This window comes from Hakea prostrata, chromosome 5 (genome assembly GCF_041222555.1).
Source record: "Hakea prostrata isolate BN-2017 chromosome 5, UWA_Hpros_2, whole genome shotgun sequence".
Taxonomy (NCBI): Eukaryota; Viridiplantae; Streptophyta; class Magnoliopsida; order Proteales; family Proteaceae; genus Hakea; species Hakea prostrata.
This window is the reverse complement of record NC_142604.1, coordinates 4,637,744-4,663,324: the sequence shown is the minus strand read 5'-3', so window position 1 is coordinate 4,663,324 and position 25,581 is coordinate 4,637,744. Positions and strand designations below refer to the sequence as shown.

Sequence of the window (25,581 nt, the reverse complement as noted above, 5' to 3'; positions counted from 1 at the left end):
GAATAATATTTATTAAATTTTTTAAAAATTGCATTTATTACTTTAAAAGGAAATTATTAAAGAAGTGAACCTGAAAACTAACAATTTATTATTTGTTTTTTTACTCTTTGTTCAACGACGGTGAACGAGATTGCGGTAATGGCTAACACAACGAAACTGCACCGTTAAATGCCGGACTTGAAAGCCCTATTAAGCTGTATTTTAAGAATGCGTTGAGGTCCGCCATTCCTAAGACCTGCCAAAGCGATCTCTGTCACTGATTTCGACTTCCAACACACAAGGGTAAAAAGAAAGTTCTTTCGTGAGCTTCTTCTGAATAACGTTTGTCTCTCTCACTGGTCTCTTGAGGGATCGAGAAGGAAAATATGGTGAAATCCTCGAGTTCCTGTTTTAAGATTCTTGCATGCGGCACAGGTTCAGTTGACGTCGATGAATTTGAAGCGAAGGAGGTATCTGTTTCTTTCTTTACAGAATCTCAAGCATTTTGATTTCAGATTTTCAGTTTCATTAGTGTTTTTGTTGTAAAATTTTTTAGAGCTTTGATCTGGACAAGCTTCATTTTCATCTACTACACTGTGCTCTATTTATTTGGTGAATGCTTTCTCTTCTGTCAATTGCTTGTACGGATCGGTGTGTGTGAGTTTGATGATTGATGAGCGATTGCTTTTCCTGCTTACGATTGATTTCCTTTTCGTTCCTATGTAAGATTTTTTGTTCATTCTATAGAATTGTTCAAACGTTTAATGAGTTTCAGACTCGGATACGTTGAGCAGTAGAGTGACTTACTCGCAGTTTTGGTCGATCGTAAGAGATTCGCTAGCATTGGCTTTATTGTTCTCGTTTACCTTCCTGATATGAGACCTTTCCTAAACTTGAATTCAGTGGTAGGATTGGAAGTGTAAATGCTTTTTATTATTTGGAAATTGCTCCAGGCCACCTTCTAAAAACAGAACATTTGAACTGATTGATGTGTTACCTTCCAAAAACCGTCTTTGGTACAATAAATTGTACATTATCTGGATCCCTCTTTTTATTTACCGGAATACCATGAAGCCGTTTAAGTACAGCCGGCATCGTACGTGAATGTCTCAACTACTCAATCTTCTTGCTAACCATTTCGTTGATATCTGCTTGGACACTGCCATTCATTTTTGTGCTCTCACGGTTCCCAGTTTTGAGGTTTGACTAAGCAACATACAGATAATGATTCTGCTGATGGTTTTCACATTATATTCTTCTTATTTCCCATAGATTATCATGCTTATTAAGTGCAGATACCTCTGATGTTTTGATCCGTCATGTAGCTCCATTGATGTCGTCTTTTCTTCTGTCAAGGGTTGATTGATTCAGCACGATTAGATGTACAATATATAAATGGACCGGTTACAGTAGATGGACTCTTTTATATTGATCAGTTTAACGATTATAACACATTTTAATAGAGAGATACAGGATGTTCTATTTAGCAAGTTAAGGAATTTGGTATGTGCTGTAAATTATTGGTTTTGGTCAGTGGTCAATCTCCCATCTTTAAAATTTGTATTTTTTCTTTTCTTGCGGTGTTGTTTTTGATTGTTTATTTGAATCACCCTCCAGAGCAAAGAATCGACAGATAATCGTGGATGGAATTTTCGGAAGAAATCTTCCAGGCATAGAGTGCTAAGCAACACTGTTATCTCAGAAACCCCATCAATTGGAAATAAGGAGAGCGCAGCATCAACCACGATCACCTCTGTTCCACAACCTAACTCAGCTGTTCTTGAGAAAGTATCTGTACCTCCACAGACAAATGAGAAATCTGAATTGCCAGCTGCAGTACACTCAAGAGAAACTGATCCCCCAATTGCCAGAGGGAATGGATGTAAAATTGATCCCAACCTAGAAGAATCTGCTGCTGTTGTCATTCAGGCTGCCATCAGAGGATACTTGGTTATTTCTCTTCACTGCACCATGTGCTTCTGAAACACATTTCTGGCTACTTTTATTCATGTCTTTTTGCATTCCCCTGTTGTCCTGTCAAAATTTATATTTTTCAGGCACAAAGAACTCTCTTGAAGCTAAAGAATGTTGTTAAATTGCAAGCTGCTGTACGTGGGCATTTGGTCCGGAGGCAGGCGGTGGGAACTCTACGTTGTGTTCAAGCAATTGTCAAGATGCAGGTTCTTGTGCGTGCTCGCCGTGCTCGTTTGTTAGTTGAAGGATCAGTTGATGAGAAAACCAAACAGACTGTGAAGCCCTTGGTAATACTTATCTTAATCATATTTTGTTGCAAGTTTGTCTCAAATTTGAACAAGAAATTTGTGACCTACAATCATTTATTACATTTAATAAGTTGGCATTGGCAAATTGAATTGGATGTGTCACTAGTTTCTGAGACTTTGCATAGCCTCTACCAACCTGGAGCATGTCCTAGCCCAATTTTCTGTGGGTCAGACATACCAGAAGCATATTTTAATGATAACTAGGTCTAGCTAAGCTGAAGGGTAGGTTTCTGTTCTGGATTATTCTATTTTGTGGCTTATTGGGGTCTTTTGGTCCCAGTATATTGAGTCTTATCAATAAACTCTGGTTTCTTTCAAGGATGGGAAGCATGCTATTTATGGTCATTATTCACTAAGAATCTCCGCTTTGCACTTTTCTGGGGGCAAAGCGTGCACTTTTTACTGTTGTGGACGGTAACCTCTATGGTTGATTCAGTAGAAAACCTCATGCTTTTTCTTCATTTAGGGCAAGGATAATTCAGGAACCAAGCCACATCAATTTAACTCCACTAAGAAACTTCTTAGCAATGGTTTTGCTCGTCAGGTATTGTCACTTTCTTCTTGTCCTTAGACCCACAACTTCATATTGGATTGTTCACATCTGGAAGCATTTAATCTAACTTAAAGATAATAATTCTTTTTTGCTCCATAAGCTTTGGGAGTCGGCACCGAAGACAAAACCGATACTCATCAAATGTGACACCTCAAAGTCTAATTCAGCTTGGAATTGGTTGGAGAGATGGATGTCTGTATCACCATCAGAACTTGCACACTCAGACAAACCAGGTCCAGAAAGTCAGGAACAAGGAGAGAATATCAAGGCAACTGCTACAGAAGCAGGACCTGCACCACCAGCTGAAGTTGTCTCTGTGATAACAGATTTAAACCCTAATAGCAGGGAAACTGCGGCAGCAGTTGAGAGTGAAAAGAGCTTGATTACTAACCAAGCTGATGATTTTGATATTCAAGGTGACCAGCCTTACATTAATGATGTAGACTTAAACTCTCAAAATGCCAGTAACTTGGGCTTTCAGGATACTCACTCAGGCTGCCCATCAATTAAAGATGGCCATGATCAGCATCAGGTTGAGGATGTGAATTTAGGGAAATTGCAAGAGGCTTCGCAGATAGATTTGTTGCCACATCAAATGGAGAAGCAGTCTTGTGTGATTTCTAAGACGGCACTAGATTCTGTTTCTGATAAGCCTGAGTTGAATGGTGAACAACCAAAATTTAATACTGAAAAAGTAGCATCAGAACAGCTACAGACTGAGAATAAAAAGTTTGTTTTGGAATCTAGGAAGGTTTCGAATCCTGCATTTCTTGCGGTAAAGTCAAAATTTGAAGAGCTGAGTTCATCAGAAACGTCATCTAAGTCCATCAATTCAATTAACCAAGACCTTGGAACGGAATCAAAATTGGACAGCCTTCCATGTCCTGAAGATTCTGTGACAAAGGCCAAGGAATCAAGCCCAATAGAAAATTCAATTTCTAGTGATCTAAAGGTTCAGGTTGGTGGTTCAGAATATGGAACGAAGCTCTCTCTTTCCTCTACTCTGGATTCCCTAGATATCTCTGAAGTTGAAGGTGGAGAACGTGATCATGAAACCAAGGTTGCTGAAAAAGGGGATGATGATGTATGCAGTGCTGCCGAAGATGTGCAGAAACTTGGGACTCCAGATCCGGAGACCAAGATTTTTTCATCCAAGAGCTCACGTTATATGGCCCATGATTCCTCTGGTCAGCCAGGCAAGATCGAAGATGTTAATGGAGAATCCAGTGATCCAGTGGTAGCTGTAGATTCACCAGGGGTAGAACAGCAGCCAGACAGAAGTATGTCAGATGTACATGCTCAAATGGACAGCGTAATGGATCAGCAAGCCTGCAAATCATCTCCCGAGGGATCTCCAAGAAGCCATATGACTGCTCCTGAATCACATGGGACCCCATCAAGTCAGGTGTCAATCAAATCTAAGAGGGATAAATTGGATAGGAATGGATCCAGCCAAAAACGGAAATCCCAGACAAGCAAGAGGTCACCTTTAAATCAGAATGACACAGGTGTTGCTTTAACTGAGAAATTATCTAAGGACACTAGAAGTGGGAAGCGCCAGAACTCAACTGGTTCACCAAGATCTTACCCCGTTGAACAGGAGAGAAGGGACAGTAGTGGTAGCAACTCCATCCCCAGTTACATGCAAGCTACAGAATCCGCTAGGGCTAGGGCCCAACTTGCCCACAATTCTCCGAGGTCAAGTCCAGATGTACTAGACAAAGATATTAACATCAAGAAGCGACATTCTCTACCCGGTCCGGATGGAAAGCAGGTCTCCCCTCGTATCCAGCGGTCAACCTCACAACAGGGTGTGAAAGGAAATGGAACACATTCTCCTCATGGTAACTCAATCTAGACTTAGATATCTGTTTTCTTCTTCATTGTTCACTTGGTTACTTTAGGTTATAGTATTTTCGTACATAATTGTGTTGGTTGCACACACACACACATTCACCATTGTTTGCTGTGTCCTGCGTTTCTGAGAGTTAAGACCGTTGTTTTTATATGTACTACTCCACTGTGTCTCTGTTGCAATGGTGCTATATCTAATGCATTGGAGGGGAATTTCTTTTTGCCCGAGCACTTGATTGAACTGTTAAAGAGGATTGGGATTGTGATAGATTGCACATAGAATCAATGTTACTTGCTATGTTGAAGAATTTTCAATCATTTTTCCCGTGTCAGATATGTAATGAAGTAGTATGTCTAGGGTAATAATCCTTGCTATTTGATACTTTTTGTTTTCCTAACAAATTGAAATTCTCTTGTTTCAGATAGAAGATGGCAAAGATAAGAATATCTCTGAAAGCTTCCAATCCAGAGTTGATGAAAACTGATGTTGAGCTTGATCACAGGAGGCTAGTTTGGGATTTCAGGACTTAGTTCTGTTTGCATATTAGGTAACCCCGTTTGATGTGTGTGACATGGGTGGGTGGGGGTGAGGAAAACGACACAGGAATGAAGATTCTTATGTACAGTTGTGTCTTACAGCTCCTGCTCGATGTTTGCTTGTTTTTGTCATCGTCTTTCGCCTTTTATATTATAGCCAGAGCATGGCATCATGTGTAACATGAATGAGTTTCGTAGGACGTTGGAGTTACAGAAATAAATGAAATATTTCTTTTGCTTTATTAGTCTCTCCCCTTTTAGTGATATTGAATCCTAGCAGATGCCCTAAATACCAGTTAACAGATTGTTAGAAAGATTGCAGAAAACGAGTAACCATCTGGCATTTCTTGAATTTGCCATCATACAGTGATAAAAATACAGATGCATCACTGGCGAAAAAATATGTATGAATTTAAATTAGAACAAAAACCCATAAATTAACCTTCTTTTTTTTGGGTAGTGATCCATAAATTAACCCTATCAGAACAAGAAACCGATCAAGAACAAAGTGAAACACAGAACGAAAATCAAATGCCATAGGATCCAATCATGGCTGCTGCTGGGCATCTATATAACCAGCATCAACAAGAACTTTCTCCCTCTTGGCCAACTCGATGTCCTCATCAACCATCATCTTCACCAATTGCTGAAATCCAACCTTGGGTTTCCACCCAAGAACCCTCCTCGCCTTACTCGAATCGCCCTTCAAATTATCCACCTCGGCTGGCCTGAAATATCGTTTATCAATGACAACATGATCTTTCCAATTCAAGCCAACATTCCCAAATGCAACTCCCAGGAATTCCTCAACGGCGTGAGACTCTTCAGTGGCAACCACATAATCGTCTGGTTTGTCCTGCTGAAGCATCATCCACATAGCTTCTACATAATCCCCAGCAAAACCCCAATCCCTCGAAGCCTGCAAATTACCCAGGAAGAGTTTGTTCTGGAGACCAATCTTGATCCGACCAACTGCTCTGGTGATCTTGCGAGTAACAAAATTCTCACCACGACGAGGGGATTCATGGTTGAAAAGGATCCCATTGCAGGCGAAGATGCCGTAAGCCTCACGGTAATTAACGGTGTACCAATGAGCGGCACATTTGGAAACGGCGTAGGGAGAGCGTGGATGGAAAGGGGATGATTCGGACTGTGGAGGAGGACTTGAGCCATACATCTCGGAAGAACCAGCCTGGTAATACCGGATGTGAGATCGACCAGTGGCGGCGATATGAGAACGGACGGCCTCGAGGAGGCGGAGAGCGCCGGTGGCGACAACGTCGGCGGTGTAGTCAGGGATCTCAAATGAAACGGCGACGTGAGACTGAGCAGCGAGATTGTAAACCTCGTCGGGGAGAATAGTGTCGAGCCAGCGGCGGAGGGACGAGGCGTCGGTGAGATCGGCGTAATGGAGCTTCATCCGTGCCTTCTGTGAATTATGAGGATCGATATAGATATGATTGATTCGCTGCGTGTTGAAGTTGGATGATCTTCGGATCAATCCGTGAACCTCATAATCTTTTTGTAGCAAGAACTCCGTGAGGTAAGATCCATCTTGTCCCGTTATTCCAGTTATCAGTGCGATTTTGCGAGGCTTTGCTGACTCTACCGGAACCGGAGAATGAGAATCGCCTCCGTTTGCTACAGTGGTTGTGGTGGTGGATCCAGATCCGGCACCATCGTTAGTCTTAGATGCCATTGTTCAATCTTTTTTCTCTACTCTTGCACACTAGCGACGAAGATCAAGATCTAGTTTTCGAGGGTCGACGAGACGAAAGAGAAGACACAGGAGCCGAGGGAGACGAAGGAAGTGACGGTGGCTTGTTTTAGTTGGCGTGGGCCCTGCTCTGTACCCCTCCCCCTTCCGTTTATATACTCGTTTTTGACTCGCGGCGCCCCATCGTGGATTCCATTCCATGTCTCTTCTTCTGAGTCCATTTGCATCGGACCATTTGAGTGTTCGGCCCTGGCCCAGGACCAGGCTCAGGCCCATGTACCTTCTAAACTTATGGGCTTGAATATATGAAAAAGATTAGTTCCGATTAAGTTGTTTGTTTGCAAAAGAAAGAGGGGGGAAAATTACCCTTGAACCTGTAATGTTGCTAATTATATTATGACCTCAAATATGTTTTAAAATAAAATTAGAAATTCGAATTATATAAAATTTGGCATAATTTGCTGACCATAGCGCTCTACTTGTTATAGGACACCGAGTTCGTTACCCTAATAATTTTGACTTGAATCAGTCTTCCATCCCTCTACCGCTCTACCATGGTTCTCAAATTGGTAGCAGTGGAGGCTATGGGACACTTGGACATGACAACACTGGCAAACCGATTTTTGCCATAGCCGGTGGTATGCCTAGCCTTGACATCCTTTATGCTGAGTTTAAAGCAATTGTTGTTGACTTATTGGCCTGTTGAAAGCTTGCAATTGGGGCACAAAAGAGTCCAAATACAATCCAATTATGAGTTGGCTATTAAGATAATACAAAAGGTCTATCGGGTGCCATGGTATCTAGTGGATCTTATACAACAAATTCTTGAGCTGACTGAGGACTTTGTTGCATGCTCTTTTAAATATAATGTGCGTGAAGTGAACTATTATGTGGACTTCTTGGCTGGATTCTTGCAATCCACCCAAGAACTCCATCTCACCCCTTGGTCTCCTTGAAGCTCTTTCTCGTCTTATTAGGAATGATGTTAATGAGAAAAAAAATTCTATCGTCTATATATATTTATAAATATTACTTACCTCCCTTTTAGTTGACCAAATAGCATTTTACCCCCTCTTAATTTAATATTATCACGTTCCTTCCTACTTGGTAAATGTAATAAACATTTATCCTTTTTTTAATTAAATTAAATTATTGTTGTTAAATATTTTTTCTAAAACCTCAAAATATCTTTGGGTCAAAATATGTTTTAGTTTAAATCCTAAATTACCCTCAGTTAAAACTCAAATCTCCCTCAATTGTTTCCCCAAATTGGCAATGAATCGTTTATCTCTTTTTTTCTCAAAAAAAATGTGTAAATTAAATAATATACGGATATTTTTTAGGTTTTAATAATAAAGTTAATTGAGATAGATTTGAGTTTTAATTGAGAGTAATTTAATATTTAAATTACACTCAAGAGTGATTGGAGAATTTAATTGAAAAAATTAGTAAGAAAAAAGGGTTTGATGATACATTTGCAAGGTAAAAAGAGAGTAAGTTATATCATTCAATTAATAGAGTCCAATTACAATTTAGTCAATGAAAAGGAGAAGTAGGTGATAAAAACTGAAATTACTTTAATCTAGATATATATGACGGGCAAGTGAAAATTTGGACCATTAGATTTCAAAATTTGGATAAGATTTTAATCTCAACCTTTGAATCTTGACCAAAATATCGATCCAACGGACTAAAATATATGACATGATTGTCGGACAATAGTTTTTCGGTCAACAACCCCAACGAAATTGATTAAAAAATGTTATCAAAATTTTTTTTTAGGGTAAATTTATATAAAGTCGAAGTCGATTTGAACTGTACCTCTAAGATTCTAACAACATGAACGCAGCCTATCCCTTCATTTCCGGGTGGGGCCCAAAAAAGTGGATCTGACAGCTCACGTAGATCTGTAACGCGTGTTTCCTTGATAATGTAGATTCGTAAGTCGTCGTGACTCGTTACTTAAAGAGTTCGCCCTCGCCATCCGATTCCGACTCCGACTCCGACTCCAACTCTAATTCCAAGACGCCAAGATAAAAAGTCTATATATTAAAGAGAAACACAGAGAACGAAAAAGAAAAAATATAAAGAGACGCCAAGATAGGAGCGGAAACCAGAGCCAACCAGAGACGTTTTAGGTTTTTTTGCTTCTTCGACTATTATTGGTTTTCTCGTCGGAGATTATTGTTATCTCCGAACGCATGCCATCCCTAACTAATCAAACCAGTGAAAATTAGGGTTTTCGCGGTAAGGTATTAAAAAGGTCCGATCATAATCCTAGATTAGGGTTTCACTGCTATTGTAAAGATCATTGTGATCGATATAAAAATCTCTGGTTCTTCTCATTATTCTTAATTCTTGACAACGGAAGCTTGAAGAAGTGCGGGATTTTATCTGTTAATATGCGGGGATTGCAGAAATCAAAAAGGGTTTCATGGGCTCCAGATCTAAACCTTTGTCAGGTAAAACGCCGATATCTTAATCGAAAGTCCGTTTTTCTTCAGCAATAAAAATCCTTAAATCTGTTTGCGTGTTTGATTTGCCTTTTGATGTTTATTAGGTTTCAGTTTCTTTTACCTTGATGCATTAACAAGTATTAACCACGAATCCATCGAGATCTTTCTCCTTAAAATAAATTTTATTAGATAACATCTCTCTATCAAATCCGATGGGGATTTCTTTGGTTCTCCGAGTACATAATGTGATCGTCACGGACTTGTTTATTTTTCTTTGATGATTTCTTGATTAATTTTAATGCATTTCTGATATTATTTCAGGCACTCTTAGATGCGTATCCCCAATTCGATTATTCTTCCATTCCCTTTTGTTATCCTTCTCGCCAGATTTCACAATGATGAGTTTTTGTTTTCCTTTTCTGATACTACACCTGATTTAACACCAATCGGTTGCGAACAAGTTCTTTTCCCTATGGTCGACAAGAAAGAGGACAAATATCTCCCTTGTGTTTCCTTTCCTTGATTCGAGTTTTTTACTTGTGTAAATATAATAATAATGATAATAAATAAATAAATAAATAAATAAAAGAAAAGAAAAAGAAGTTGGGAGAAATTCTGTAGGTGCTCTTAATTTTGTAAGTTCTAACATCACTAATAAGAAAATGCACGCAAAGTGTACAGTGTCAGATAAGATTGCTTACAAAAATCAACATTTAAGTTCTGATAATGATGAAAATTGTTTCCAAACGGATGCTTTGGATTAAGGCTATCCTTAAAACTCATTACATCTGCAGTTTTTTTTTTGGTTTTTTTTGGGGTCAATAAGCAACTTAAATTAGGCTCTCAAGGTTGAAACTTCTGGAGGAAATAATGAGAAATAAAGATTACTGGCTTGATTGAAGAAAACTGGCTACCCCTAAAGTACTACTAAAGCTCTTTCCAATGAGTTAACTTCCCTCTACCGGAAAAAAAAAATTGGTGAATTACTTGCCTGATTAATTGAATGATAGCTACCTTATTTAACTGAAAGTTTGGATCTCATGGTGGAGATGGTTCTTCATGAATTGAAGAGATTATCGGCACAATATATGAGTTACTAATCTGAAATCAAAGTATGACAAGAGTAAAGACTGCATTTCTGACTCATTTGGTAGCCACTTCAATTGCTATGGTACCTCAGTAATAAACCAAGTTTTATGGGAGGTTCTAATGAATATTTTGGGATGAGCATGCACTGGATTGAGAAAGACTAGTAATAATGAAAGCCAAAACAAAGATTCATCACCTTACTTGAAAGAGGAAAAATAGAAAGTCAAGAAAAGAAATAACTAAATGAAGAAGAAAATTATCTATGGGTTTGGAGCTATTCTATAGCCCTTTGTTGATGGAGGAATTCCATAATTAATGTGTTAAATGGTGAAAAATGCAGAAGAGATGTGGAATGTGTAGTGTGATGAATTGTCTGGAGGTATTGTGATGTTGCCAATCCCCTCAACCTCGGAAAGTAGGAACCCATGGCCCCTGGGGAACCTGTTTTCAACTGGCAGTGAATATGGCTTTGGCAGCTTTCAACTTCATGTTGATATGTAGTCCAACATCTTACCTAAAAAGAAACTTAACATCCAAAAAGAGTCTTTCTGCATGGTGAATTTGTCAGTCTGATGGAGCTACTTCATGCATTTTCATTTGGGGTGTTGTATCAAAAGATGATTTAGTATTTTTCTTTTCTCAGTCCATTCAAGTAGAATAAGTATCAAATGCTGGCATCATTTTTTTTTGGCTGATACTCGATGGAACTATGAGTTGTCTCGCATTATGTGTGTTCTACTCGAGCAAAGCTGGATGTTGTGAACAAAAGGATCACAATAATAGTAAGCAGACTGCTACACAGAAGCCTGGATTGCTCCTGTACAGAGATTTCAGAATCTGCAGTTGAGCTTGGAAAGGAATGTTTGTTTCACTTCCTATGACTTCTACTGTTGGAGATGGGTGTAAGGACACAAAGAAGCTAAAGCTTTGAGGCACAAACTGAGAGTCCTTTAAGTAGTAATAGACAAGTACATCTTCTGCCCTCTTTGCTAAAATATATGTGGAAGGTATCTTAGGATGAAAAATGGGAGTAGTACCATTGGATAACCTAGCTTTGCCAGTTTCATTATCTTTTGGTTCATTTAAAGGGATGAAGGGATTGAAGACATGATTCCACAACAAAACAGCATGTTGATGAAGCTGAAAGTGCTTTCACTGATTTTGTTTGATTCCTAGGATTTCAATAAACAATTCACACCTAGGAATTAGGTTTTAGCTAACTAGGATGTTTATGCAGATAGCTTACCTGATTGAGATGCTTGGAAAGCAATAAACTCTCTACCTTGAAGGGGAAACCAATCCTGAAACACTTGGGCTAGTGCTGCTCTCTGGGACCTATTCCAATGGGGTTGTAATCTTATTAAAATTTCTTAATGGTCCTGCAAGTGTACAAGATAGAGCAATGATTATATAGTTTTTGTGTTTATCTCTTCTTTGATCTCATCTTCAATCTTATTTCACAAGACCACTCTTTTACTTTCTACCATGGAAGGAAACGAATAGCCTCTTTTGGGGGTGAGGGCTGGGGCCGCATTTGCTCCCTTACCTCTTCTTCTTTCATGTTTTTGGAGTCATTGCATTGTATCCTTAAGAATGTGATGCTGTCCCTTGTATACCAGACCAGTCTACTTCCATCTCTGGGCGTAGCATTGCAAATAACATCCTTCTTTGGGCGGAGATTGTCTAAGGTTTTGATAGGACCTCCCACTCCCTTGCTACTGTCTTGAAGGTGGTTCTTTAAAAGCCTTTGACTCTTTGATCAGACTTCATTTGTGGAGTCCTCTTCTTGTGTCAGAATCCGCCAAGGCTGCCCCCAAACATGACATCATTTGGGATAAGTGGATTTAGTCCTACCTCCTCAAGTCTAACTCGATCTAGACCAACATCTTCCCCTCCAACCCCTCTTGGGTCTGGAGAAAGCTCCTCCTTTTGAGACAGCTTTTCCTTTCTGCTATCTCTACCCAGATCTCCTCTAGTTCCTTCATTTCCTTCTGGTTGGACCCATGGCAGGTGGGCGTTCTTTTTACCCTTCTTGGTCCCTGCACTGTGTATGAGTCCTGTATCCCAAAACTTGAGCCATTTTTATAACTAACAAAGAAGTAAGAAGATAAAGATGAGGAATGCTAAGACGATATGATGTAGTACTGAATTTGAATGATCAAAACATTAGCCAATCTAGTACAGTAGCTTCGGTACATGTTGCACACTATATCTTTGGTTTCATTGTTTGTTATTAACCTTTTTCACCTTGATGTTCATGCCTTAAGAATTGTGGCCTTTCCCCATGATCTTTTGTTGCATGAAAGTGGATCAACTTTGATTTGTTAAAGGAGTGACCCTTTCTGTCTATATGATTCTCACTTTCCAGTCTAATGCTAAGGTTGTTCCATTGTGACTAGGCAGTCACGGGTTTGAGTGGGGATATGACTTCATTTGTTATGACCTTCCCTAGACCCTGCAGTGGCTGGAGCTTCGTTCCCTAGTTATGCACTTCTTTTATGCAGTGAATTTCTCAACCCATCTTTGATGCATGTACTCTGAGAGGGTTATACCAGACACATTCCATATTTGGATGTTTATCTGGGTGGGGCTGTCTGACACTCATGTCGGCTAATAGCGTGAAGAGACGTGTTATTGTGCTCTCGTGTAATAGTAATTGTCATATAATTACAACAACAACAAGAATCAGCTTTGAGCTGTGCATGTCTTTCCTTGCATCCTCTTCGGTCATTCAGGTCTGACCTTTCTTTTGGTTCATTCATTGTGAATCAAATGATTCCTCAGTCTTAGAGCATCCAAAGACCTCCATTGGATGTGGCTGTGCCACCACAACCAACTTTCTCGTAGTTCATCATATATTGGAACTATTCCCATATCAGTAATATGATCATTCCTTGCTTTATCTTTCCTAGTATTATCACTTTCCATCCCAACATCCTCATCTCCAATCCACTTGGGTTCTCTATCGAAGCTTCTTAACTGCTGAAATATTCCAGACCATTCACCACAGCTGGTTATAAGATTGTCCTGTAGTTTTTTTAGTAATTTCCCATTGAATACTCCAGGTGCATTTCTTCACTTCTGCAATCCAATTTTAATTCTCTATAAAGCATCATTCTATAGTTCAAATTATTTATGATGATGCCTAGTCGATTCCTGAAATAATTACTATGTGGAATATTTTGTTTGCATTTATTGGAGTTTATTTAACCAGAGACATTCATGATGAGGCTCCTTAATATATACATTTTTTTATTGAAGATATTGTCTGGTGAATGAGACAAAAGCTGGGATTAAAATCAATTTAGATAGTTAAAATAGTAACAACCTTTTATGCATTTATTTTCTGCATTTGTTTATGCCCTTAGTCTAGCTGAAGTAACCACAGATCCGGGGTCAAGAGTGAAGCTGTAATTACCCTAGATTTGTGGCTGCCCAGGAAATTCCAGCAAAGATAGAAGGTTTTTAGGGTTTTTAACAGCTCCTGCTGGATGTGAAAGTCAGATCTGAATTATATTGGATTTTGAAACTTAGATTTGAAATTTGAAATTCTAGGGCAAACTAGGGTTTTGGTTAGGCTTGGGAGAGGGGATAGGCTTGGTGTACTGCAGTTCAGACTTGAGAATTGAAATCTTGAAATTTGAAATTCTAGGGCAAACTAGGGTTTTGGTTAGGCTTGGGAGAGGGGCTAGGCTTGGTGTACTGCAGTTCAGACTTAAGAATGCTACTGATTTGCAATTCAGAAGCTGTTTCAGAGGAGGAGGGACTGAGGTATAGGTGTCTAGGGTTTTTCTGAAATTTTTAAAATTCTGCAAATTTACTTGGAGAAGATGAAGTGCAGGAACTTCTAAAATGTAGAAAATTGGGCTGCTATGGGGAAACTAATGTTAGGAATACAACCTAATACTAAGGGCAATCAGAAGGGAAGGCAAAGAGGGTTTAATCAGGCTGGGGTTTAGGTTCGGAGGTCTTCTATGGTGGCCGCAGCCAAGAAGGAGAGGGAGGGGGCTGGGGAAGTTGTGGGGGATAGGAAAAAGACCTAGGGATTGCTGCTGAGTTGTTGCGGCAGCTGGGCAGGGTTTGGGGAAGGGTGCGCAAGGCAGGGGAGGGGGGGAGAAGGACTGCGGACTGAGAAGGGGGGTGGGGGCCTTTGGACTTACTTGAATGCTTGCTGATTTGGTGATTTGATGCATCTGAACTTGGAGATTGGCTGCTTGAATGCTTGGATTGAAATTGAAGGCTCTCAAAGACAACCATAGGGTCCCCCTCTTAGAACCTTGCCACTCACTCGGGCAATTTATCAAACAATTTCTTAATTCATGAAATCTGGAAATAACAGTGCATGAAGTGGCTATTTTATAGCCTAAAACAACAGATTCTGATTCCAGCTGGGATCTCTTTACTGATAGGATCCCATTATGTATTGGATGGGACTCTCATCCAAAACTCCTAGCAGATATCTAAGCTACTAGATAGGATTCCTTGAAAACAACTTCAACTCAAAATAAAATACTTCAAGAAGATCCAAATCTGACTCGATGAAATTCTGAAAAATTCCTAAATTAATTTCAGAGGTTAATTAAGGGCTAAAAATGCCCAAATACCCCTCCTACAGGCTTTGGCCAGCTCATGGAGGTTTCTTGGAGCCATCCTGGGGGCCCCACTTAGGGTTTCAGGCAGGGGGTCTTTGTGTTCACATCACTAGTTGTTCCAGGAGACATGGAACTTGGAAGTACCCCTGGAAAATATATATATTCCTCTTCTGCTTTTCTAATTGGATGTGACCTCTCTCTCTCTCTCAAAATGAGTGGGGACTCCTCCATAAGACGAGTATTGGGTCATGCTACCTGACTCATTCATCACTGTTAGAGAGGGCTAGATTTCTTTTCCTCTTGAGTCCTAGTTTTGGTGTTGCTGTATGCAGGTGAGACTTTGGTTTTCTTATTGCTCAAAGCATTCAAGTGTGCTCTTTGAATAGAGGACTTCTATTGGATCTGTCTGTAAAAGACACTTTGGTGAATCATAGTGTGGTATCAGATTTATGTTATCATGTGATAATTGTAACATGATTGGGGTCTGTCCACACATCCTCAGGGCAGCTCTTTGTTGGGCTGTTATTTTTTATGGAAATTTAATGGATCCATCTTTCTTAATGCTGTGTTGTCCACTTTCCTGATTTGTGCATTATTTGCTTTGATTCTAGAGACTTCAAAGACATCATAGAAGTTCTAAGTAGAGTTATCTTTGGAGCATGGTTACTAAAGCGACAAAGCGACAAAAGCGATTGGGGTTCCGTTTTGGCGATTAGGCGGCAATAAAGCGACCAAAGCGGTTTAGTCAATATTTTTAATATAACTACTTTTAAACAAATTTTTAATACAAGTACTTTTTATAATAAACTAAAGTACTAAGCAAACATTCAACAATCACATTCATTAAAAAATAAAATAAAATAATAATAAATAAATAAATAAATCAAGAATCACAATTATGAAAAATTATCCAAAAAAAGAATAAAAACATAACTTCATCTCATCAAGCATCATAAGATTCATAACAATAATTATGTAATATGTACTATTTTAGTAATCAATGTGAAAAATGAAAATGAAAGTAGTAATTATACATTCTTACTTACCTCTATGATAGTATGACGCCAAATAAGTGTCTTGTACTCTTGTGCATAGATCAGTAATCAGAATTGATGTATCCATTTTTCCTTTTTTTAACCAAATAGTGCCGACATGATAAATTTATAGATCTCATTATTCCGATTTTCAAGTCATTGTTTATTTAATGATTCATTGATTATCAATATTGAATATGGCTCTTGCTTCACATTCTGTTGCCGACAGACACTTTGGGCCTCAGAGTTCATTTGCAAATTGGGCCTCGATTCCGAAATGGCTCACATATTTAAATTTATATACGTTATTGTAGAATAAATTATGATTAAAACAAAAGAAAAAATAATATACACAAATTACAAAATGTAAAAAAAACGGCTGCTTTAGCATTTAGGCGGCAATATGGGGCAAAAGGCAGCAAAGCGGTAGTGCCTAAGTAAAAAAGCGACAAGAAATCAGCCCGTTAGTTAAGTGGCAACAATTTAAGCGGTTCAAAAACTCTTTTGCCGCCTAGGCGGACGCTTTGATAACCATGCTTTGGAGTTACTAGGTTATTCTGCCAAATGATGAGTAACCCTTGAGAATGTTGGTCTCATTGCATCTGGATGCGTCTCTCTTGTAGTGTTTCATGACAACTTTTGACAATGCAAGTAAGTTAGTATGTTTCTTCTCCAGGATGGTTACATTTTACAGAGCAAAATATGTAAGGCTTGAGGCTTCCAGACATTTGGAATAGAAGACTTTGCACCTACTGCTGATACATATGCTTCTTCCTGGTCTGAACAATCTAGCTTGGAGTTTCAATCATATTATGGCAATCTGGAATAACCATAATATGCTAAGGGTTGGACTTCGGCTAAGCTTTGTTCGTTCTGTAATTGCATCTACTTCTACTGCCATTGTAGAACCTAGATTTCGTTGAAAATTCTTGTCCTGCCAAAATTTTTGTTGCTCTGGCATTTTTTCTTCTTTGCTATAGCTTACATAGGTTAAATGTATGGAACATAGGAGAAGAATTACTGGAATATTCCACGACCCCGGCGGTTACAGATGTGGGGATCGGATTTCATCCTTTACAAATGAGCTATTCTACAGTTTTATATCCAGATATTCTCTGCACTGATTAGTCATGTTGTCGAAGTGACAATGAGAACAGTTAACTGGAGGGGGAGGTCATTAGAAAGGTTATAATGTTTGCAAACTTACCTAAAGGCTCATTTTTCTCGTCATCTTTTAATATGGGTTCAGGGAATCTGCTTGGACTTTTTAATTCATGTTGTATTGTCGCGTCTCTGGTGTTTTAGGAGTTGGGGTATCCTGTGGTGCTGATATGCTGTTGGAAACATCATCATATTTTTGGTTCCTTGTCTGGAAAATAATATCAACTGATACTTGCTTAATGATCTTTCTATTTTTCATGCTCTTGCTCTATGCTACCTCAGTATGTTTGCATGTATGTAAATGTTCTTATGGATGGTTGTGCCTAAATACAATTACATGTGTTGAATCTTGCAACTGTTCTCAAGTTTCTTATCTTTTATTTTTGTTCTTTTATCTTTATGAGGTTTTCCATGGTTCTCCACTTAGTTTTTGAAGGACCCACAAATTTATGAACACCATAGAAGTAGGGTGCTGAATGATCATAACGTATCTTCTGTTGAGCAGGTTAGGCTGTTCCTTTCTGAGGATTCACCAGCACAAGTTGGTCTTGGAGCTGAAGATAACCTACAAGCAAAGGCATCATGGCTATTACATTCAACAACTGGAGTGGGCTCGGATGACCATCTTCCGCCAGGATTTGAGGGTGCTTATCCTTCGAACCAGTTGAAGAAGGAATTGCCCCAGATCCCTCTGATAAAATGGAAATGTCCTCACCAGGTGAGCTTATATTATTTATTTAATTTTTGATTAATTTGATCTCTAGTACTTGGTATCAAGTTTTAGCTCTATGATGGAAGTCCACCATGAAAATAGAATTCAGTCTAATTTCATTTGTTGGTGCAGATTGTTGTGAATCCCAGCTGGCAAGTGGTGGCTGGGGAAGAGAGCAAAGAGACATTGGTTCAAAGCGAGAGAGAGATGCGAGTATTGGAAGCAGTTTATCCTCGTCCATCAGCCATTCCTCCAAGGTAGCATGCTTCTCCAACCAACTTGTGAAATTGATTCTTTTGGTGGATCTCTTTTGCTTCTTATGCTAACTTTCTTTCTCGTCTGCAGCCCTGCTGTTTCACTTGATGCAGAAGACTATCATCACAATGGCTCTCATCCTCTAATCATTCCCGTCACTCCCATTGAAGATGATGATGGCACAGACCCATCATGCAATTCGGTGGTGCCAAGTAACTCCATGGGCTTTCAACCTCCTGTGGTGTCCCAGGGCTTGTTGCCTTGTGGGACGATGCCTCAATCACAGTATGGCCTTCATTCTGCTCCAAAGGCACCAAACAATGAAAAACTTTCATTTGGTGCTAATGCAGAACATGACAATGGTGCTGCAGCATCTGCCGACATTGGTGCTGCTGCATCTGCTGCCTTCACAGCAATTATGCGAAGTAGCGAGCAGGGAAGTATGATTGACCGTGAACTGCTTATTAAGATCCTCAGCAACCCAAAGCTGGTTGAAGAATTGGTTGCAAATCATGGAAATCTCACCAACTCACAAGCCACATTGAAGCCAAATTCACCACCAATGACCTTCTTGGTCCCTCAGTCAGTCCGTCCTCCCAGCCATATCAGTAAGACAGAACCACCTACACCCGTTCCTGCATCCCCTGCAACTGGCGTTTTCTCCACAAATGCTGTGGTGCCACGGCCTCCTCTGCCTGAAATTGTACCAACTGCCAAGCCACCGCCTGTGAAGGATATCAACTATTTTAAAAGCTTGATTCAACAACATGGAGGGGAGAGACAGGAAACCCAGGATCGCATTGTTGCACATTTTAGTAATCATCATAACCAGCAGATGCTAGGAACTAGCACTGAGCCTTTACAAAGCTTAGAACCTAGAGAATTAAAACGTAAAATCTCGAAGCCTTGCGTGTTCTTCAATAGTTCAAGAGGATGCCGAAATGGAGCCAACTGTTCATACCAACATGATGGATCATATCAACGGAGACCTGGAGGCATGCCCCAAGCTCAGGCTCCAAAAAGAATGAGAATAGAACGGGAAATAACGGGAAGGACGTGAGATATTGTCTAGGGTGTTCGTTTGTGTAATTTCCTACTGCCGTTCTTGAGAATTCGTTTTATTAGAGTAAATAGAATTTCTCTTGGTCTCACTCATCCATTTCCCTATCTCACAAAGAAATTATCTAAATTTTCTCTAGAAAACTGCCATATAGGAACTTTCCCGTAAGGTTAAGTTGAATAACAGAGCAGCCATCATGGGTTACAGCAAAACATCTAATATTTGACATCACATTTATCTGTAGAAGTGGGGTTATTGTTCAACTAACCAACACCTTTTCAAATATTAGAATATATTTATCATTTGTTTTCATCCCAGTTTACACTGTTGAAACATATTTTCCAGGTTCTTTTGACAAACGTCTGTGAGTTACAAAGACATTAAATGCTAATCTACAAATGGGGGACTAGGAAAAAAAAGTGAGACACAAGGAAGTTCACATTTCAGTACGCACAACTTCATTTATGATGAGTATTGCTGCAAATGGGGATGGTGTGATGTATGAATTGTATGAGATGTATGAAAGGTAAAGTTTAAAAAGAATGAACAAATCAAAACTATTCTAAAGAGGGTCTCAATGCATGACATGAAATAATTATTTTTAAAAGAAAATTTTACATTGATACCCAAAATCAAAATGGAGGTTTTAAAGCAATGACATTTGACTTTTTGTTTAAAAAACGATTAGGTTCTATTATGTTAAAATGGTTAGTTATATTATCTCAAAAATTATTATACTCTTCAAAGAAATCTACCTACGAAGATTACGTGATGAAGACATTGTTATTGAATTTTTTTTTCCCTCAGATTTTGGTAAAGACATTTTTAGAATTAAAGAAAAATAAATAATAAATTACCTACTTTAATAACATATTAGACTTATGTGTAATGGATTTGAGGTCTGTTTTTCAAATAAAAAGTGGAGTGTCAATGATTTAAAGCCTCTATTTTGGAAGCCAATGCAATTTGCTCTTTTTATAAAATGATATGAACAACCCAACCACAACAGAGACCCTGATGCATTAAAAAAAGAAATCTCAATTGAGTAGCCAACACCATCGATCTGTCATTCCAGCACAATCAAGTGACATAAAATTGAGCATTAGGAACCTATAGTGCTAAATTGAGGTTTCCTTAGTCTTTAGGTAATCAGACCACAGTGTTTATATATCTCAATATTCTTATAATTCCCAGTAAGAAACATTTTAATTACAGTTCCACATTAAAAGGTTTATTCCAAATCATGAAGCTGCTGCAGCCATTACGATCCCATTTCTTCTACATTTTTACTTCTTTATTTATTCTCTTATCATCTACAGGATTAAAATTAGCTGAACAGCTTCGGTTAGGAACACAGCACGCCCTTAAATGACACTCATCTTTCTAGCCTCATTAGCGGTCTTCTCGCCTAACTTGGTTTGGATCAGTGACCATGTCCATCATCATTTTCTCTGGTGAATCCTCCCAACTGCCAAAGGTTTTTAAGTCGACCTACAACATGTGTAAAACAAGAAATTGTGATCACCTCGTCTCAATGCACACCATCAAAGCAAAAAAGTGTGCGAAGATTAATAAAGTCCACATAAAAATCACCTTTCGCCTCTGCTCAGTAAATAGTTGCTCTCTCTTCATATAGGCACTTTGAACGTCCTTTGCCTTTCTCCCAGCTAATCCCCATACTTCAACCCCCATAATTGAAGCTTCCAGCGGTAGAAACCCCTGAAGTATATGCATGAAATCAAGAAACCAACAAGATAGGAACATAATTTCTATAACAGAATATCTATGCAGTAAGCATCTAGGAGCCAAAAAAGATGCACAAGGCCAAAATCAAAATAAGAAACCAAAGCAATGGACTCTTAACTTATCTTCCTTAGTTTCTTTTATTTAATTACACATAAACAAAGAGTGCAGTTTTAGAGACTACAATAATATCGCCAAGGAGATTTTCTGTGCTGAACAATATAATAATAGTAATTCATTTTAATCACAATTTCAAAGCCAAACAGAATTGCAGGCTGAACAGGATCAATTAGAACCATCATCCCCACAGTAAGGTCTGTACACTGTACAGAGACCTTTATCAGCGACCAAAATCGAATGGGATGGTTTCTGAATGAAGCAGTTATGTTTTGCTAGAAGTCCACCTGCTTCTATGACAGAAAAACATCTTATAAGGACACTATTTTGTGGAATTGATCCTAAGATTATTTATCCGAATGGTGAAACACCAATCACTATGCCAGTGTTTGCTTTTGATGCATACTTGGTGCATTTCCGAATAGATACCAGCTATTACTAACTATCTATGACTGTCTATTTTGAGTGGACAAAGCTTAGACAAAATCAGGATAAGCCGCTTCAAGCGGGTCCAGTGCAAAAATCTGTTTCTCCATTTGGATGATTCACTATGTTTCCCTGATACTCCAACAGTAACATAGATCAGTAAAAGTCGCCGTAAATTTTGAATGATGGGAGTTCCCTCGAATTAATGATAGATGACATTAAAGAAGAGAAGGAAATGAAGTTGTGGTTTAAACTTCTATCTTGCATCCTAAAGCACTTTTGGAGCATGCTGCTATACCTGATTTGGGACAAGGGAACCATGTTGATAAGACTTGTCAACTGCATGATGACGAATTACTAGCCTGGCAAAATCTTCATCGATAAATATCCTCTCGTTCCCAATGGTTCCTCCAAAAGCAATGCCCACAGGTTTGGGATGTGGTTCATAAGCTCTGCTAGCAGGGTGTAAGTGGCTGTAGACAAAGTTCTTCTCCTTCCCTGTTGGAGGTTGGTTCTTAAATCAGCCATTTTCAGTGTCAGAATTGCAAATAAAATAAACTTTTTGTCCCCACATACCAGAAGATGAGAAGACATGGAAAAATGGGCTTAGAGCAAAGAGGCAACCCGAGTTTCCATAGAATATATCTCTATTTTCAAAACCTTGCTCTGTTAGCATGCCAATCACCCATCTCATGACATTGCCATCACCTCCATTGGCATCTCCTGAGCTAGCAGATACCAGCATTAGCAACGATCCATTGTAACCTTCAATTTTTGACCAGAATCTGTTCAATCCCTTCCCATGGACAGCTGACCTGAATGCAAGTATCAGGGAGAAAATAGGTTGGAAAACAGTAGTACGCAAGAGTTATGTTTATCTTCTTAACTGGATAAATAAATGTAGTTGTAACAAATAAAAAACAGGCAACAATGTACAATTTTACTGGTGGTTCAAATAGGTAGGAATACCACACCTTCTCATCCCCCCCCCCCCCCCAACCCCACCCCAAGAAAAAAAAAAAAAAAGAAAGAAAAGACCCAAAATTGTAAGAATGGAATTATGAATATCCTTAGCAATACCAACATAATTATCTTGTCCATGACCTCAGAGTTTTAATGGATTAGGAATTCGGCATGATTAAATCCATAATAAACTGAGAAGATTAAAAGTATGCAAAGGTTCAAATTGTTGTGTGCCAAAATTGAACCACATGAGGAAACCAGATAAAGTCAAGGTGGTGCGTTAATATTCACTTCTATTACATGCATAATCAAATGAAAATATTTATACAAAACCCACTTTAGTATCGATTCATTTTTTATCATACATTCATCCATCCTCAGAATTTTATAATGGGGAATTGAAAGAACGCAACTTTTCAGTCAGCAAGAATGTATTGAGGAATGAGGGTAACTAACCTATATAGAAGGTTTTCAAATACTCCATTCCCATCTCTGTGAGACGCCACTTTCATTATCTCTTCACTTAATTTACTTCCCTGGGTAAGTGAGATGGCCCAGGCCCTTCCACATGTCAGAAGGAATGTATCATTTGTCTCTGTCAAAGAAATTTCACCGATTGATAAATTGCAAGATCCCAACTGATCCTGTTCATATTCAAGAAAGAAGAAGCCACATCTAAAAATTGCATTTGAGGATCTCTAATGTTATTATGGCCCAATAAAATCACAAGCATGAGATTATTTTAAATTTAAGGAGAAGAGTGAACAGCAACAAGCAGGTACCCAAACCACTCCCCCCACCCCCCACCCCAGACCCCAAAAAAAAATGAGAGTGATTTTTTTAAATGACAAAAGGACAGGGAAGCCAAAGGAAACAAGAATGTGAGAGGAAAAGTACGCAGACAACAATTAAGAATAAAAGATATTTGAATACCACATAGGTGGCAATAAAATTTATGCGAAATTATGTTTTTGGCAGAGACAGTAAATCACTCATGACAAGGTGTGTGTTACAGACCTTCAGCTGATGTTTCCCACTAAAACCATATACCATCTAAATATAGGTGCTGTAGCCTAGATCCCCAAAGATTAGAACAACCTATGATTGTGAAATGAATCAGAATCAAATCGTATCACATACTGTGTGTTGTATGGAAAGAACAAGTGTGTTACCTCTGCAGCTGCACACTTTTGGAGTCTATCATGGAGAAACTGTGTCAAACAATGTGCGAGACCCGGGACTGTTGTCAAAGCCCACATATGAAACTTCCCTGCTGGAAGTTGGTACTCCAAGCTCGAAATGTTACAGTCCAACATATTTAAGCAATTTTTAACTTCAGTGCAAGAGCAAACAGCTGATAATACTAAATGCTTTATATCCGGAATATCTAACTTAGTCTTCCCTTCAGAATCTCCCAAAACTCTCGAGCTCTGTGACATGACCCAGCACACCCACAGAAGCACAAGAACATCAGTGGGCATTAAAAAGCCACTAATCTTGCTATCGGCATCATCAGATTCGAATTCCAGGTTTGAAGGATTCCCGGCTTTCGCGTTCGCCATAGCATAAAGACGGTATAAATTGTTAAGCGACGCAGATGTTGTCTTCCTTCCACAGCAGCTAATGTAACCCCTCAAGAACTCAATCCAAGTAACTCCTCCTTTCTCTGGCCTGAAAAAGAGATCGACAATAGTTTGGCCTAGATGATCCAGCAACCTAGGAAAACATTCAGTCGTTGAGGATATTTCGTTTGTTGGGTTCTTGTAGGAGAAAGAGAAGATTTCCTGTAATACATGAAACATTCGGGTGAGTTGGGATAAAAGCTAAACATGCAGGACAAACCATAAGCAGAAAATTATGCTTTCCCATTAAATAAGGAACCCAACAAATTAAAGAATGTGGGAAATTTTTGGATTAAGCAGCATAGGGAGAGAGCCAAAGCTCCAAATTTGAGTACAATTTCCCCTTCCCTAACCGATACCCAACAGAATTCAGCAGCAGATCATATAGAATATAGATAATATATGAAAAAAGAGAAAGAAAAAGGTGTGGCTTTGTGAGAGTTGTAGAACAAAATTAACAAGGACTAGAGTTAGGTAAGGGTTAACCTGAAGAGAAACGAGGGGGATGACGTTTGTATGAGGATCGGAGAGCTTAGAGAAAGCCTTGCGGAGCATGGGAAGAGAACCTGTGGAAGTGGCCTCGGATTCAAGCTCTGCTTGCTCTGGCGAGATAGGGTTCTGCTGTGTAGACGACGAAGCACCCATTTTTGGGTTGCGCTTCTTACTCTCACTGCAATGGTGAAATGGCGGTGGTGGCCGTGGTTATAGTTATCATCATCATCGAACACGAAAGAAGAGGAATAGATCCAAAGGGACAAGCAAACTTCTCTTCCCCATGAATCATCCACGAGACATCAAATTCACGATCCCCTGGTGATCTTGTATGGAATTCCTTCCGCGACACGTACAGACCTCAAGACTTGTGAATTGGATAATTTAATTCTGTTGAACCTTACCTTGCAGGCTAAATCAATGCCAAATGACGTTTCTACATTGGACCTCGCTTCATAGGCCCATCCAGCCAACGGATGAGATCGAAACATGTGGAAATGGCATTCAAGTGGTTTAAAGCAACGAGCGCGGTCGAGAACGAAATTTCAACCAAATGCTTATTCACTACATATAAAGCATGGGGAGACATAAAATAATTTAGAGATGTGACCCTAGTAAGTTTTATATGGACCCGACACAATATGTGTGATCAAAAAATGTCTAGGGAGAAGTATGTGGGGAAGGCGATTTGGACTCGACTTGCTTAGGGTGAGCGGGTGAGCAAGCAATCGAAGAAAAATCATATATAGTTGATTGACATGAAGCGTAGTTGGCTTAGTTGCAACGTGCATATGGTGCTCTTGAGATTAAATATTGAGTCTAAATCATCTTTCCGTCTAATGTATTCCTTTGACACTTTATTATATAATTGAGGTATGTTCTATTTTTAAATACTGACAAAATAAATAAGAGATAAAGACCCTAATGGGTCCAACTC

General features: G+C 39.1%; 3 protein-coding genes and 1 pseudogene across 3 annotated transcripts; 2 read left to right on the top strand and 2 right to left on the bottom strand.

Moving 5' to 3' along the window:
* The first annotated feature begins 199 nt into the window (after nt 1-199).
* IQD32 (IQ-domain 32) lies at nt 200-5,502 on the top strand. Its single transcript, XM_089155483.1, has 6 exons — nt 200-449; nt 1,597-1,929; nt 2,037-2,240; nt 2,728-2,805; nt 2,915-4,658; nt 5,091-5,502. Exons 1-6 carry the CDS (start codon nt 366-368, stop codon nt 5,108-5,110), a joined length of 2,463 nt encoding a protein of 820 aa, XP_089011609.1. The 5' UTR covers nt 200-365; the 3' UTR covers nt 5,111-5,502.
* Nucleotides 5,503-5,541: 39 nt separating this feature from the next.
* On the bottom strand, nt 5,542-7,036 carry LOC149014553 (GDP-mannose 4,6 dehydratase 1 pseudogene; annotated as a pseudogene).
* Nucleotides 7,037-9,004: 1,968 nt separating this feature from the next.
* Nucleotides 9,005-19,682, top strand: LOC149014552 (zinc finger CCCH domain-containing protein 6-like). The gene is made up of 4 exons (XM_089155472.1): nt 9,005-9,384; nt 17,760-17,972; nt 18,099-18,223; nt 18,312-19,682. The coding sequence occupies exons 1-4, from the start codon at nt 9,325-9,327 to the stop codon at nt 19,279-19,281; spliced, it is 1,368 nt and encodes a 455-aa protein (XP_089011598.1). The 5' UTR covers nt 9,005-9,324; the 3' UTR covers nt 19,282-19,682.
* A 622-nt stretch (nt 19,683-20,304) lies between these two features.
* On the bottom strand, nt 20,305-25,030 carry LOC149014551 (TLD-domain containing nucleolar protein). Its single transcript, XM_089157021.1, has 7 exons — nt 24,639-25,030; nt 23,703-24,314; nt 22,987-23,174; nt 22,144-22,382; nt 21,866-22,065; nt 20,875-21,000; nt 20,305-20,772 (listed from the first exon to the last, which is right to left on the bottom strand). The coding sequence occupies exons 1-7, from the start codon at nt 24,795-24,797 to the stop codon at nt 20,674-20,676; spliced, it is 1,623 nt and encodes a 540-aa protein (XP_089013147.1). The 5' UTR covers nt 24,798-25,030; the 3' UTR covers nt 20,305-20,673.
* Nucleotides 25,031-25,581: the final 551 nt, after the last annotated feature.

What these genes read in the sequence shown, in the direction of transcription:
- IQD32 (XM_089155483.1), top strand. Translation starts at nt 366, where the DNA reads ATGGTGAAATCCTCGAGTTCCTGTTTTAAGATTCTTGCATGCGGCACA. An exon ending in AACAGACTGTGAAGCCCTTG is followed by an intron (nt 2,241 to 2,727) that starts GTAATACTTATC and finishes TTCTTCATTTAG; the next exon opens with GGCAAGGATAATTCAGGAAC. An exon ending in TGGAACACATTCTCCTCATG is followed by an intron (nt 4,659 to 5,090) that starts GTAACTCAATCT and finishes CTCTTGTTTCAG; the next exon opens with ATAGAAGATGGCAAAGATAA.
- LOC149014552 (XM_089155472.1), top strand. Translation starts at nt 9,325, where the DNA reads ATGCGGGGATTGCAGAAATCAAAAAGGGTTTCATGGGCTCCAGATCTA. An exon ending in CAGATCTAAACCTTTGTCAG is followed by an intron (nt 9,385 to 17,759) that starts GTAAAACGCCGA and finishes TCTGTTGAGCAG; the next exon opens with GTTAGGCTGTTCCTTTCTGA. An exon ending in CCATCAGCCATTCCTCCAAG is followed by an intron (nt 18,224 to 18,311) that starts GTAGCATGCTTC and finishes TCTCGTCTGCAG; the next exon opens with CCCTGCTGTTTCACTTGATG.
- LOC149014551 (XM_089157021.1), bottom strand. Translation starts at nt 24,797, where the DNA reads ATGGGTGCTTCGTCGTCTACACAGCAGAACCCTATCTCGCCAGAGCAA. An exon ending in AAAAGTGTGCAGCTGCAGAG is followed by an intron (nt 23,175 to 23,702) that starts GTAACACACTTG and finishes GAATATGAACAG; the next exon opens with GATCAGTTGGGATCTTGCAA. An exon ending in CCATGTCTTCTCATCTTCTG is followed by an intron (nt 22,066 to 22,143) that starts GTATGTGGGGAC and finishes AACCTCCAACAG; the next exon opens with GGAAGGAGAAGAACTTTGTC.